A 13,413-nucleotide genomic window follows, 5' to 3' on the forward strand; every position below is an offset into this window, starting at 1 on the left:
CCCCTCTGCCTCTGAGGCAGGGTGCCCAGCAGACTCGGCCCACCCCTCCCCAGCCTCCTGTGGCTCAAGGCTTGTGCCTGAAGCCCCCCCATGGAAGGATTCTTATCTGGGCCGCCCCTGTGAAGACCCCAACTCCCCCACTTCCGTTCCTCCCGGGGCTCGGAGAAGGTCCCCCCCACCCCCCGCTAAAAGTCATCGGGGACACTGGACAATGCCGGTGAGGCCGCCAGGTCTGCCTCCCCTTCCGGCTAGTCCCAAGCTGCTCCCGGCCTCCCTGCCAGCCTCCTCCCCTCCTCCCAAACCTGGGCTGGGGCCCTGCCTCCAAGCCTCCAGATCACCCCTTCCCTGTAACCTGACTCTGCTCACCTTCCTGCGCCCGCACTTCCTCCCTCCCTCTCACTTCCCCTGTTCCTGCCATTAGCCCTGTCCTCTGCCTCTCTGACCTTCTACAGCCACCTGTCCTCCGGCTCCCAGAATGACCCATCCCCTGAGGACAAACCTCAGATGTTCCCCCCAAAGCTTTAGGAAACCTTCTTTCTAAATCAGAGGCTTCTTCCAAGTGTACAGGCCTGAGAAGTGACCACCCACCTCGGGTATCTAACTGCAGCCATTCCTCATCTCCCCCCACCCCAGTCCCATGCTGGCCCCCTGCCCCTGCCCTGTCACAGGTAGGAGCCCTGCCCACTGCGCATTCCCTCTCTCTGGCATCGCTCTGGGCATCTGCACTCACTCTCGGAGCCCAGGCAGACCTGGGCTTTGGTCCCTGATATCACTCGCCTCCTCCGGCCTAACATGACCTTCCTTCCAGGCTCTGGGGATTATTTCCATCGCCCAGGTCTTCCCTGGGAGCACTTTTCATGGGGCAAGAGACCAGCACTAAGCCTGGGAGAGGAGAAAGGGAGGAGGAAGGGGAAGGCCAAGATCAAGGTGCAGCTCATTGGCAAGATGGTGGGGATTCTGAAGGCAAGCAGGTCCCTCTAAGCTTCCTACCTCTCCAGCTGAGACCCCAGCCCAAGCTTCCAGTGCAGACAGGAGTGCTGCCCCTGGCAGAGGCACCCCAACAGAAGAGGCCTTGCCATGCCAGCTTCCCACACCTGTGCAAATGGCCCGTTGCCCTGGCCTGGCCGTCCATGCTGCCCGTGCCCTACTTGGCCCATCCAGGCAGCACATCTGCTGGGGCTTTCCCCCACCCAAGGACCCTTGGGAATCCAGCTGGTGCCTGCATGAGACAGGATGCCCAGCCGAGCTTCCTGGCTTCCAGGCCGTGGTTGGTTTGGGGACGGATACGATGGCACTGGTGCAGATTAGGAGAGTCAAGGGAATTGGTTCTTCTGCGGCTTGAACAGAACTGAGAACCGGCAAGCCCCTGCACCCCTCCACTCCTCCTGCCCTCCGGCTGCTCTTCACACAGCTCTCACCCTGCTATCTGTTCTAGCAGCCATCAGAACTGGAGTAGGAGCCATCCCCAGGCCCTGGGAAGAAGGGAGCCGGCTGCAGGAAAGCCTCCGTGTACCGACTCTTCCCTGCCCGCTGTGCCCCTGCTCGACTGGGATTTGATGAGTGGCACTGCTGGGCCAGCATCCACGGTCCACACTGCCATGCCCACCATTGCTTCATGGGCCCCTTGCCTGCTGGTCACCACTAGAGATCACCCACCGCCCCCCTCCTCCACTTGTCATTCTTCCCAGCAGGGGTCAGCAAATTTTTTTTCTGTAAAGGACCAGATTATAAATATTTTAGGCTTTGTGGGGCACGTGGTCTCAATCACATTTTTTAAAGCAATGCTTTAAACATGCATAAGCCATTCTTAGCTTGCAGGCTGTAGAAAGCCAGGCCACCAGCTGTACTTTGCCCACCTCTGACCTCCGCCTTACAGTTTAGCTGGTGTGCTTCTGAGGCCCTTCTCCTGCCCCAGATGCTGCTGGTCTATGGAGATAGCCAGGGTGGGAGGGCTAGCCAGACCTCCCAGGATCCCACCCCCTCTTGCAGGAAGGATGGTGTTCCTCCTGCTTAATGGGTGTGACCCCACCAATACCACCAGCTTCTCCCCAGACTCTCCTCCTGCCCCTCGTTCTCACCCTTGCAGCCTGTGTTGCTGGAGAGAATGACAAATTGGGAATTTATGCAGAAGAGCCGTTTTGTTTTCAAGACGAGCAAAAGGAGTATCTGGAAAATGCATTAACCAGGGAAAAACATGTTGTTTTCGTTGGGTTCTCCTTCCCCCAGCTCCACCAGCTCCCAAGCAGCCAAATGGAATTTTACCAACTCTGAAACAGTACCGGTGGGCAGAGAACAAAGAAAACGAGGATTTGTCCTGAGGGAAGAGGGAGTTGTTACCCAAAAGTTAGATGCCAGCGGGAGTGTCAACCTGGAGTAATGTGCCCAGGACAAAGATGTATGATCTCAAAGGCAGTGCAACCACTTGGCTTCCTCCCCTCCCTGGGGCCCCCACTGCCATCTCCCATTTTCCCCGAGCCCAGCCCCCCCAGGTGCCACGTGTCACCTGCTTGAGTTCCCTTCTGACAACCTCTCTAGGAAATAACCAAAGCCGCCTCTCCCTGAACGGGATAACGGTGGTTGAAGGGCAGATCTCCCAACCCAAGATCCCCCTCTCCAGAATATTTCATCAGGCTTACCATTCTTCCCTTGGCCCTTCCTGAGACATGCTTTCCTCCTCTTCTTTTGGATGAGAGACCCAGAGCTGGATAAGCTCCACAAAATACCCAGAAAATGCCCATGAACTCTGATGATTTTGTGGGGCAGCAGGTCACTTTCCGTCCCTGGAAAATGCAGGGTGACTCCGCAGTTGCCACGGAGCTCTCTGAGAATGCCGCCTATGAAAAACATCACACCTTGACCTCTGGCCCCACGCTGCTACCCACATGCCAGCTCCTGGTCTGCCTGGACTGAGCATCCCTCAAAGCAGAATGACTTCAGCCTCTTCCAGATCTTCCTCATTGCAGAAACAGGCTCCCTCCAGACCTGGCCAGGTCCCTGCTCTTTCTCTCTCTCCACCTTTGCTTTTTGGTGACTTCTGGACTGTTTCTCCAAGGAAAGGCCCCTGAACTGGACTCAAAAGCCTTGGTGGTTTTTCCCTGGATTTCCAGGAAGGGGGACTCAAAAGAAGGCCCATGATGGCCAGCACACCACAAACCAGAAGGGACTTCCATTCTCCTCTGATGGGCTGTGTGTTCAGGGACCCCTCCTGGTGTCAAGGACATCTGGCTGACCATGACCTAGAGATGTCTTAATGAAGGTGCAGCGCCCACTGGATTTCCAGACTTTCTAAGAACCTCCCACCTGGGAGCCCAAACCTGCCTGCCCTTCCCAAAGCAAGATGGCAATGGAGCCCCTCCCTCTTCTCCCAGGGGCCCAGCATAAAGCCTCTGGCCTTTGTTCAACTGGAGATGAGTTCTCCTTGGAAGTCCGAGTGCCCCAGGGCATATGCTCCCCCCATCCCCTGGCCTCCCCCACCCCACCCCTGCCAGCCTTCCTTAACAGTTTCCTCAGCAGTGTCCTGGGCACATGCCCCTTCATCGGGCTTCTGCCCAGCCCCTTCCCCAAGTCTTTCCAGAGCACCTTGCTCCCTGGCCCCGAGGCAGGCAGGGTCTCAGGCCATGGACACCTCCCCTCATTCCCTCCGTCCCCACGTCCACCCGACTCTGCTCTACAACTATTGACAGTGCTAAAGTGTGTGGTTTCTCTCCTGCAGGGCCAGTTTCTTACGCTTTTTTCTTCTCTCTCTTTGTCTCTGTCTCTGTCTCTGTCTCTCTCTTTCCCCTCCCTGCCCCAACCCGTGGGGCCTCCTCGTTTCCTCCCGGCCGGTGGGCTGCCCACCTCGGGCAGGGAAGGCAGGATGGTGGTGCTATCCTTGGTCTTAGGGCTTTCGGAACAGGATGACTTTGCCAATATCCCTGACCTGCAAAACCCAGGAACCCAGCAGAACCAGAACGCTCAGGGGGACAAGAGGTACGAGCACAGGCAAGGGCCTGCAGCGGCAGCAGCAGAGATGGAGGCGTGGAGAGGCTGCCGGCCTCCACCAGCCCTGGCCCGGCTGCTGGATGAGGCGGCGGTGCCCTCAGTGATCCTGGAGCGGGAGAACAGCCCCCTCCCCAGCTGGCACCCTCACACACGCCACACCCGGGTGTCCCTTGGGTCCGAGGCCAGTGTGGCCATCCTGGGACCATTCTGGATCAAGCCTGCTCCCCAGGCATGCTTGCCCTCGCCCGGAGCAAGCCCACCTTTCTGCCCCATCTCCCTGCTTGGCTCCCTCCTCCCTTGCTGCCCCTCATCTTCCATCTCTGCCCCACCCCCGACCTCGAAATCCCAGTTTCTCTGGTGGTTGGTGGGCAGGGGGGATGTAGGGAAGGGGCACAAGCCTCTTCTCCCTCATCCCCGCCACCTCAACCTCCCTCTTGCCTGGAGGTCCCGCTGGGGTGAAGGTAGCACCCCGTCACCGCAGGGGAACTGCACAGGTGTGGCTGAGCTGCTTGGCTGATTGAAGAAGAACCCCTGGTGGGAGGGTGTGGGGTGTGGGAGAGGCCTGGTGACCAGAAAGAACTGAGAGGCAGCCCTGAACCTGAGGTACCAGGAGGAGGGACTAGGGGGAGGGTCCGAGAGCAGGCCATGGGTGCCGGCTAGGCTCCCTGTTTACACAGGCCAAGAAGAGGGCTGGGCATTTAGCCATAGTCTTGACCATGAGGAACTCAGGGAAGCACCTACTGGTACCTCCTGTCTCAGGGAGGGCGTGGAGCACTTGTGGGAAAGGAAACGGGGCAAGGTCGGAGGCTTGGGCAGTACCACCAAGGTGGAGGAAGCCTGCCCTTGGTGTGGCTGCCGCCTGTCTCCTGGCCTTGGGCTGGGCCAGATGCACAGCTGTAGTCGCAGAGGGAGGGCTCCTCACCTCAGTCGAGTCTGCTTCTCGACACGACCAAAAGCCTCCCGGAGAGCATGTGGGCTGACGGCCAGGATGCCGGCCTTCTAGTTCTGGTTGTGGCAGAAACACGCTCCTCAGATGTGGGCCAGTCACTGCCCCTCTCTGAGCCTCTGCTTCCTTGTCTGTCGAATGGAGGACTGGAAAGGGTGACCCCTTCCAGCTTGGGCATGCGAAGCTTCTCATAGACACTCAGGCGGGGGGCACCTGTCAGAGCCTGTGAACTGGGCAGGGATCCTGACATTCCCTGAGCCCCTTAAGGCAGGAGGAGACTGTCCCAGGCGACCACCAGGGGCCTGTGGGTTATGGAAGGATAGGTCAAGAGTTAGCGAACTGCCTGTCCCTCCAGCAGCTTCTCGCATTTTCTTCCTATTCCAAGTTCACTGTTGAATGTCTATGGTGGACACAGTCAGAAGTTCCCAGAGAGTGGGAGGGAAAAGCGGGACGGGTTCTTTCACTCAGTGGCACAGATGGTATCACACCCGAGCCCATGTCCTGGGGGGGTGGGAGAAACAGAGCCTACCACCTCCAGCCCACCTGGCACCCCAGGAGTCCTGGACTGGGTCCTGGGTAGGCTAGAGTGCTGCGGGGAAGGAGCCAGGGGCCATGGGGGAGAGGAGGCAGGAGGAGGCTGGAGACCTCTGGAAGCCTGCTGAGAACCCGAGCTCCTTGTCGGGGGAAGGTGTGAAGTGTGCAGGAGGCGACGCAGGCTGGAAACGAGATTTCACATCACCGCTGTGTTCATTAGCTGGCTCCATTTCCACGTACAGCCTCTTTTTACCTCTGCCATGAAGGTCTCCCGCCCGTATTCTAACACGCCCATCCCTTCTGACCATTACATCAGCTGTCCCTGCCTTCCTGGGAAGGGTGGGTGTGGAGGTGGAGGCCATGGGCCCTCACCCCCCACCCTGCCTAACTCTCCTGGTGGACACATGCCATTCCCACCCTGTCACACCCACCCCGTCCATCTCAGGGCCTCTGGAGTGTTTCCCAGGCGACCGGGCGCTAAGAAGGTGTCTGGCACTGAGGGCTTCCTTCCCAGAACTCTCCCCGGCCCCAGGATTGGCAGCATCCCACCAGGCTCCCAGCACCTTAGGGCTCTACTCCTTTAGACTCCTGGCTCTTTGGACCTTGGCATGGTGGGCTTGGGTCATCTGTCCCTTTCTCTTCAGCTACTGCCTCCAGACCCAGAGTCTGCCCTTCTGCCCCGATCCCCCCACCCTTTCCCATCCAGCTGACCCCTTGGCTGTCCTTGGGGAGGACTTTCAGCGCCCAAGGTCTGTCAGCAGCAGGTCCCTGGGCGACAGGAGGGCCCCGGGAAGAGGAGCAGCCATTCCAATTCCCAAACAAGGTAGGGGTGCGTCTAGCGAGCAACATGGAGATGGGAAGGTTGGTCACTACCTCCCTCCCAGGATCCTTGGTGGCCCGGAAGTCCCCCATCCAGGATCTCCCAGTCCCTTAGCCTCAGTTCTGTGGGCCCCAAGAACAGAATGCTGTTGGACCAGGGAGGGAGGAAGGAAGGAGGCCAGGACTACCCCTGGCCCCCGTTCCCCGTTGCCTTCACCCATCCTGCCCTGCATCCATGCCCATGTCATGCTCCCTGCCATCCCTTCCATCGCTCCTTGGGATCCGAATGGTGTCCACCGTGGCCCCACCCCCACCTGAGTGGGGCGCGGGGCAGGGCAGGGACCTGGCCACCCCCATCACTCTCCTCGCCCCAAAACCACCATGTTTCCTCTGTCCCGGTGTGTGTCCCCCGCCTCCTCTCTGCCTCTCTTCTCGGCCGCCTCGCTCGTCCCCTTGTGCACCCTGCAGCCTTCTTCACTAGTCTTCAACTAACCTTTCTTGGCCTCTCTCTCTCCCCCTCTCCTTCCTCCCATCTGCTTCTCACAGGGATGTCCCTGGGCCAGTGACGGGGCCCCTCCGCCTCTCCCTCTGCCTCTCTGTGCACTTGTCTCTCTGTCTCTCTCTGTCCCATGACCTCCGGTAGCTTCAGTGGCGCTGACCATCTTCCCAGGCTGCTTTGCAGCTGTGCTGATGCTGTGGTGTGGCCAAAATAACTCCGACTTTCTCATACCTTCAGCAGTCAATCTGGCGCTCTCCTCCTGTCCCACTCTATTTTTAACCTGACTTTACCTCTCCAGCTATTTCAGTGTCCTCTTCCTCCCCGTGCCTGTCTGCGTGCGCACGTGTCCACGAGTGTGTGTCCCTGTGTGTGTGCGCATGTGTGCGTGCATCGCTGTGGCCGCACTTCTGGGAGGGACCCTGGGGTGGCCCCAGGCAGGGCAGGATGTCTCGTGCTATCTAGGCAGGGCCGGGTTCTCGCAGCAGGTGTGTGTGCGTCTGATTCGCAGGGTGTCTGTCCCTGACACGTCTCCCTGCTCTTGCCCATTTCAGCCGGTCCCGAGTCCCACGCACACCTCAACATGCCTGGGTCTCCCTGGATGTTTCCTCTCGGGATCTAAGTGTGCATCGCTCTGTGTGTGTCATCTCACTGCTGTGGTCGACCTGCCTCGTTGCTGTGCCCTTCTCTCCCGGGTGCCCCCGGGTGTCTGTCGGGCTTGTGTGCACTAGTGTGTGTGCGTGCGCACGTCCGCGTGTGTGCACGCACATGTGCACACCTTGCTGTTGGGTCCTGGTAACTCCCCTCCAGGGCGTGACAGATTCCGTGCATGTCTGTCTGCCTGTCGTGGCTAACTGTGTGCCACCCGCTGGTCCGTACCGAGGATGTGTGTCTCACCTGCGTGTGTCCCCGAGTCTGAGGCTCTGGGACTCTCAGAGCTGTTCTCTTGCAGCCTGTCCCGAGCCCCACGCTGCCGGACTTCCTGTCTTTTCCTCGCTGCCCACCCCACCTATCCTCCTCATGAGATGTTCCAGCCTGGTCCCTGGGCAGGCTTATAGTACCCCCTTCCTGAGCCCCAGCTGGACAGAGCCTGGGCTCACCACCCAGCTGCCAGGCCAGAGAGCCCAGCTTCCCAGGAGCAGCATGGAGTCGGGGTGCACACAGGGCCTCGCACGGAATGGTCAGATCCGGGGCTTCTCGGTGGTGCCCCATCTCTCTCTGACCCTGGGTGAGAGCCGTATCCCACGCGCAGTCCTCAGAGCGGGAGACGGGTGGGGACTGGGGAGCAGGGGGCTTAGACTCGTCCCATCCCACAGGTGGCTGTTTCAATCTAAATTAGTTTGAGTCGAACGACACAAAATACTCTGCCCTCAGTCGCACTGGCCACTTCAAATGCTTAGTAGCCACATAGGGACAGTGCAGACATAGAACACGGCTGCCATCGTAGAAAGTTCTACTGGCCAGAGCTGTGTGGGCAGTAGTCCTGACCTCACCTGGTCATTCTTGGGTCTGAAGGGCACCTGCGTTCTCAGGCTGAACAAACACAGGCAGGGCCTCTGGGAGATAACACCCCGGGGCGTGTCTGCAGAGGGTAATGACGCAGGGGGTAACCTGGACATGCCGGGGAGCCTCCTCTGCCAGGCTGGAGTGATGAGGGCTGCCAGGGGCACGCTCAGAGACCACCATGCAGGCAGTGACCGGATGGTGGGGGGCTTCCTGGGGAACAGGAGGAGTGGGAGTACCCACAGGGGCAGTCTACCTGGATCGCGCTTAAGTGAGGGAGATGGGCCCCGGGCACTGTCTGAGGGAAGACCAGCCCTCCCTGCGGACCAGAGCATAGCTCCTGCTGGCCTCCAGGAGGTGGTGGCTGCTTGGGTCTCAGAGGACGTGCCGCTGCCACCCCGGCCAAGGTGCCCAGCCCAGCCCACCTCCCAACTTGCGCTCATTTGGATTCCCCCCGCCTCCAGGTTGCCCGCAGGAGGGAAGGCAGTGAACACAGCCCCGGTGCCGGGCCAGACACCCCACGATGAGTCTGACCGCCGGACTGAGCCGCGTTCCTCCGTCTCGGACCTCGTCAACTCCCTCACCAGTGAGATGCTCATGGTGAGAAGAGCAGGGCGCTGGGGCTCCAGGCAGGAGCTGAAGTGGGAGGCTGGGGCCAGGGAGGGGATGCGTGTGACAGTTGGTGACAGCGTGGGAGTTGTCCACGCGGGTACGGGTACCAGCATGGTGACTGAGTGAGCAAGGCTTGGGTTCTTTGTTCAGCTTTTTCCCCAGAACAGGCTCTCTGTGCCTCAGTTTCCTCATTTGTCCAGTGAGAATAAGAATGCCCATGTTCCTCCCATCTCTTTCTGGGTTGAGTAGGGGTCCAAGAGAACCTACTCATGGGAGATATTTTTGTGATCCGTAGGAGGAAAGGCTTGGGGCAGACTGGGTCCCCTCTCTTGGAGCAGTGTCCCACTGAAGGGAGGTCCGAGCTGGTGCTCCTGGTGGAGTGGGACTCATTTTCCCTCTCTCAGGGACCTCCCTTTAGCCCCCATTGCTGGGGACCAGCTGGGGCTCAAAGGTAAAAGAAGAGTACGACTCCCCAGGTCCTGATTGCTGGGACTGTGCTGAGGGTCTTCTGTGCACACCCCGCTCCACGGGGCTCCCAGCCCTATGGATCTGGGGCGTTTCCACCAAGGCACCGAGGCCTCACCCCCTGGTGGCAGCAGTGAGTCATGGCCATGTGCCCCTCCTGAGCTGGGGGGAAGAACCCAGGGTGAGGACGCCATGATGGGGCAGCCGGTGGTTTGCAGGTGGCCGTCCATCAGGGCTTTGTCAGCTCACAAGTCTCAAGGAGGCTTAGGGTCTGAGGCTGGGGAAACTGATGCCTGCTGTGTTCCTACTGGACGTGACTGGAGACAAGTAATTTCTGCTCCCTCGACCGAGGGTCCCTCCCCAGTCCTGTAGAGCGAGGGAAGCCAGTTTGTGGGCTCTCAAGCCCTTGCTGGACATCATTCAATTCAGAGTTCCTTTGCTCAGGCTCTGGCATGGCAGCTGCCACGCTCCCCTGGGGCCCCAGAGCCCCTGGGCCCCGCCCTTCTGCCAGTTAGGATTCCAGCCAGCTCCACCCATCCACCCCCACTGCCCCTTTTTTTGCCCAGAGATTTTCAAATTATAATATGCACATGAATCACTGGGTGAGCTCGTAAAAATGCAGATTCCCATGGGGCGCCTGGCTGGTTTCAGTTAGAAGAGCCTGCAGCTCCTGATCTCGGGGTCATGAGTTCGAGCCCCATGTTGAGTACAGAGATGACTTGGACACATATAACTATTTTCAAAAATGCAGATTCCCAGTCGGCAGGCCTGCCGTGGTCCCTCAGATCTGCATTTCTCTCGGGTGCAGACTCAGGCGTCAGATTTTCCCTGTTCCAGAGCTGATTTCCCCTGGGCCTCTACCTGCCACCCCCCACCATAGGCCCCTGCGTGCCTGGCCCTCCACGGCCCTCTTGTCTATCTCTCCCACCCACATAGGTGGGCCCAGCCATGCTGTCCTCTGGATGGGCCAGGCCACAGCCCACCCTGCCTCCCTGCCCAGCCTCTTAATTGGTTACAGCTTCCTGACAGTTAGGTTCCTAGAAGGAACAGACCATTCCCAGCCAGCTTGCCTGCCACTTGCTGCCCCCAGGGAGGAACTGAGCCTCAGGCAGAGGAAGGAAGTGTAGGCCCCAGGGCCCACTCATGGGCTTCAGGGCTCAGCCGATGCTCAGAGGGGAGCAAGCAAGGTCTAATGGCCCAGCCCCAGGCGGAAGACAAGCAGGCCCCAGCCCCTCAGAAGCTGGGGGTCAGGAGTCAATGCCCACAGCTGGCCAGAGGAAGGGACTGAGGGAGAGGGGTCAGACAGGAGGCCAAGCCATACCCCCATCTAAGTCACCCCAGCCCTGACATGTTTTTTGATGCCTGCTTCTACTGGAGCGGGGGCTCCCGCCGCACCTCCTCTGGGGCCCTGCTAGGGGTGGCCAGGCTGGTTGCCATGGAAACAGCTCCTCAAAGCTGCCCCGGCTGGTTAATTAGGGCTTGGGACTGTGGTTTGGGAAAGCTGGGAACAGGCATAGAGCCAGGCCCAGCTTGGGCCTCTCACCCCAGACCACCTGGTTTGGGAACCTAAACCACTCAGTTTGGGAACTAAGACCTCAGAGAGGGCCAGGGTCCCCTGGGCTCCAGTCACTAGGGACTCCACCCAAACTACAGAAGGAACAGGAGGGGCAAGTGGTCTTTGCTGGCTCTGTCTACTCATGCATGCCCCAGGCTCCCAGTCCCATGGCCAGCTGTGGCAGGGGCTGGGCTAGAGAGGGACCACAGTCCATTTGCACCATCCCAGGAACCACGAAAGACGGATCTTACAGTCCCGTCCTGCAGGTGCGCCATCTAAGATGCACTGGGAATGAGGCTGGTACCAGCAGTGGACAGGAGCACAGGGGAAACCTTCCCTGCGTGGTAAAGCAACATTCTCAGTGGGTCTAGAGGGGAGCCTGATGCTGGATCTGAGTGTCAGAGTGAGGGGAGCCTGGACACACATGATGGCTGGGCACTGACCTGGCCTCGGGCTTTAACTCCCTGTTCCCTCATGGGTGACTTGGGGCAAGCTAATCACCTCTCTGCGCTCCCACCCCGACTGGTACATGGTAGTGCCTGCCTCATCCAGATGTCAGAGGGAGTCAGTGAGCGCCAAGCACAGGACACAGGGCGAGGCCAGGCCTGGTCCTTACTGCTCTTAGAGTGATTTGAATCTTCTCCCCTGGGGCAGGTGAGTTCTCGCTGGCTTGGTGGTGGTGGGGGGGAATGTCTCAAAATTGCTCTGAGACGTGAGACTGCTTTGGTGGAAAGAGTGGGCTTTCAAGTCAGAGAGGGTCCATGATGCTGTGCAATCTTGGCTGTGTGACTTAACCTCTCTGAGCCGGTCTCCTCATCGAGGGAGTGGTGCTAACCGCCTCACCCAGCTGTTGTCAGGATTCAGTAAGAAGGTGATGTAAGTCTTCCGCCATGGTAGGTGCGCACTATATATATTCTTATTTTCTGTATTACCTGCTAGTTCAGAGCCTGGGGCTGCTGCCTAGGAGGAAGGAGGGGACACAGGGAAGGCTCCTGTAGGGGAAGTGGGAGAGAAACTGGGTTAGCAGTTTCGCCCTAAATGTGGTACCACGAGTCCCAACTCGGGCTCTCATCTAGTCACCTGGGGCGCTTTCAGAGAGAGGGATGCCTGGGCCACTAGGACCCCTGGGTCTGGGGTGGGACCCGGGCAACCTAGAAACTTCCCCAGGTATTCCCATGAGCAGCCACAGCTGAGATTTGGCTGGGAGACACTCCCCCCAATTAACTCCCCCTACTTTTTCAATGTCAGCTTGGGAAGGGGACACCCACACCAGCCTCCACGTGCATGTCCCATGCTGGGCGGGCCCAAGAGCCCTGCCCCTGGGAGATGGGGGCTGAACACAGGCGGGGCCCTTCCTCTCGGTGGCCCTGGTGGCCCTCAGCCCCAATAGAGCGAGCTGAGGGGCTTTCTAAACAACTCCACGGCCCAGGCCCTCTCCAGCCCCATGCAATCAGGCTCTCTGGGCACTGGGCCTGGGAACCTGCATTTTTAGCATCCCCACATGAATTTATGCCTTACACAAATCAGACGTTGCTGCTGAAAAGTCATTTTGTAAATCACATCATTCTCAGAACCCCAGAGAGTCACTTTCCAAAGATATAGCCTGGTAAACTCTTGAGATGTGAACAATCTCCCTCATCTGTTCAGCAGCCCCGGCTTTTGTGCTGGTGCATTTCACAGTGGACCCCGCTGGGCTGTGGAAGGCGGGAGAGCGGGAGGGGGAGCTCAGGGACCTGGGGTGGGTGGCGGGGACATCAATGCAGCTCTGACCCGGGAGGCAAAAGCAGCAGGGCGGGGGAGTTTGGGGCAGGGGCCGTGGGCAGACCCAGGGCAGACTGGGGAGTAGAGTGCGCACTGCTCTGGGGCTTGAGGGGCAGGGGCTGTCCCAACTCTGCCCCTCCCGGGTGACGGGACAATCCTCGCCCAGATGTGAACGTGAATGAGACGGGCCACCACCAGCCCCACATGGTGACCAAAGGGAGAGCGAGCGCTTCGCCTCGGGAGGCTTGGCTTCAGGCCCAGGGAGGCTTCCTAACTGTGCTGGGCTGTGGTGGGGAGCCCCGGGGGAGGGCGGGGAGCAGAACCCTCGCCAACCCCGCCGGCCTCTCCCCCGCCCCCAGCTCTCCCCAGGCTCCGAAGAGGACGAGGCCCACGAGGGCTGCAGCCGGGAGAACCTGGGCCGGATCCAGTTCAGTGTCGGCTACAACTTCCAGGAGTCCACGCTCACCGTGAAGATCATGAAGGCCCAGGAGCTGCCAGCCAAGGACTTCAGCGGCACCAGCGACCCCTTCGTCAAGATCTACCTGCTGCCGGACAAGAAGCACAAGCTGGAGACCAAGGTGAAGCGGAAGAACCTGAACCCCCACTGGAACGAGACTTTCCTCTTCGAAGGTGAGCCCGGGGCTGCCCCCGCCCCCAGCCAGAGCCCCGCCTTCTCCTCCCGCCCCCACCCTGGGGCGCCTGTACTTACCGGTGCGCAGGCGCGCGCACACGCACGCACAC

General features: G+C 59.7%; 1 protein-coding gene across 1 annotated transcript in view; it reads left to right on the forward strand.

Moving 5' to 3' along the window:
• Positions 1-13,413, forward strand: part of LOC111149508 (synaptotagmin 7) — a 37,110-nt gene that overhangs the window by 13,696 nt on the left and 10,001 nt on the right. The window contains exons 5-7 of the mRNA XM_022506604.1: positions 3,847-3,969; positions 8,744-8,879; positions 13,032-13,302. Coding sequence (XP_022362312.1) covers positions 3,847-3,969; positions 8,744-8,879; positions 13,032-13,302 — 530 coding nt within the window. The remainder of the gene's footprint in view (positions 1-3,846; positions 3,970-8,743; positions 8,880-13,031; positions 13,303-13,413) is intronic.

The sequence above is a fragment of the Enhydra lutris genome, unplaced genomic scaffold (genome assembly GCF_002288905.1).
Source record: "Enhydra lutris kenyoni isolate GAN:26980312 unplaced genomic scaffold, ASM228890v2 scaffoldscaffold22, whole genome shotgun sequence".
In the NCBI taxonomy this organism is placed as follows: Eukaryota; Metazoa; Chordata; class Mammalia; order Carnivora; family Mustelidae; genus Enhydra; species Enhydra lutris.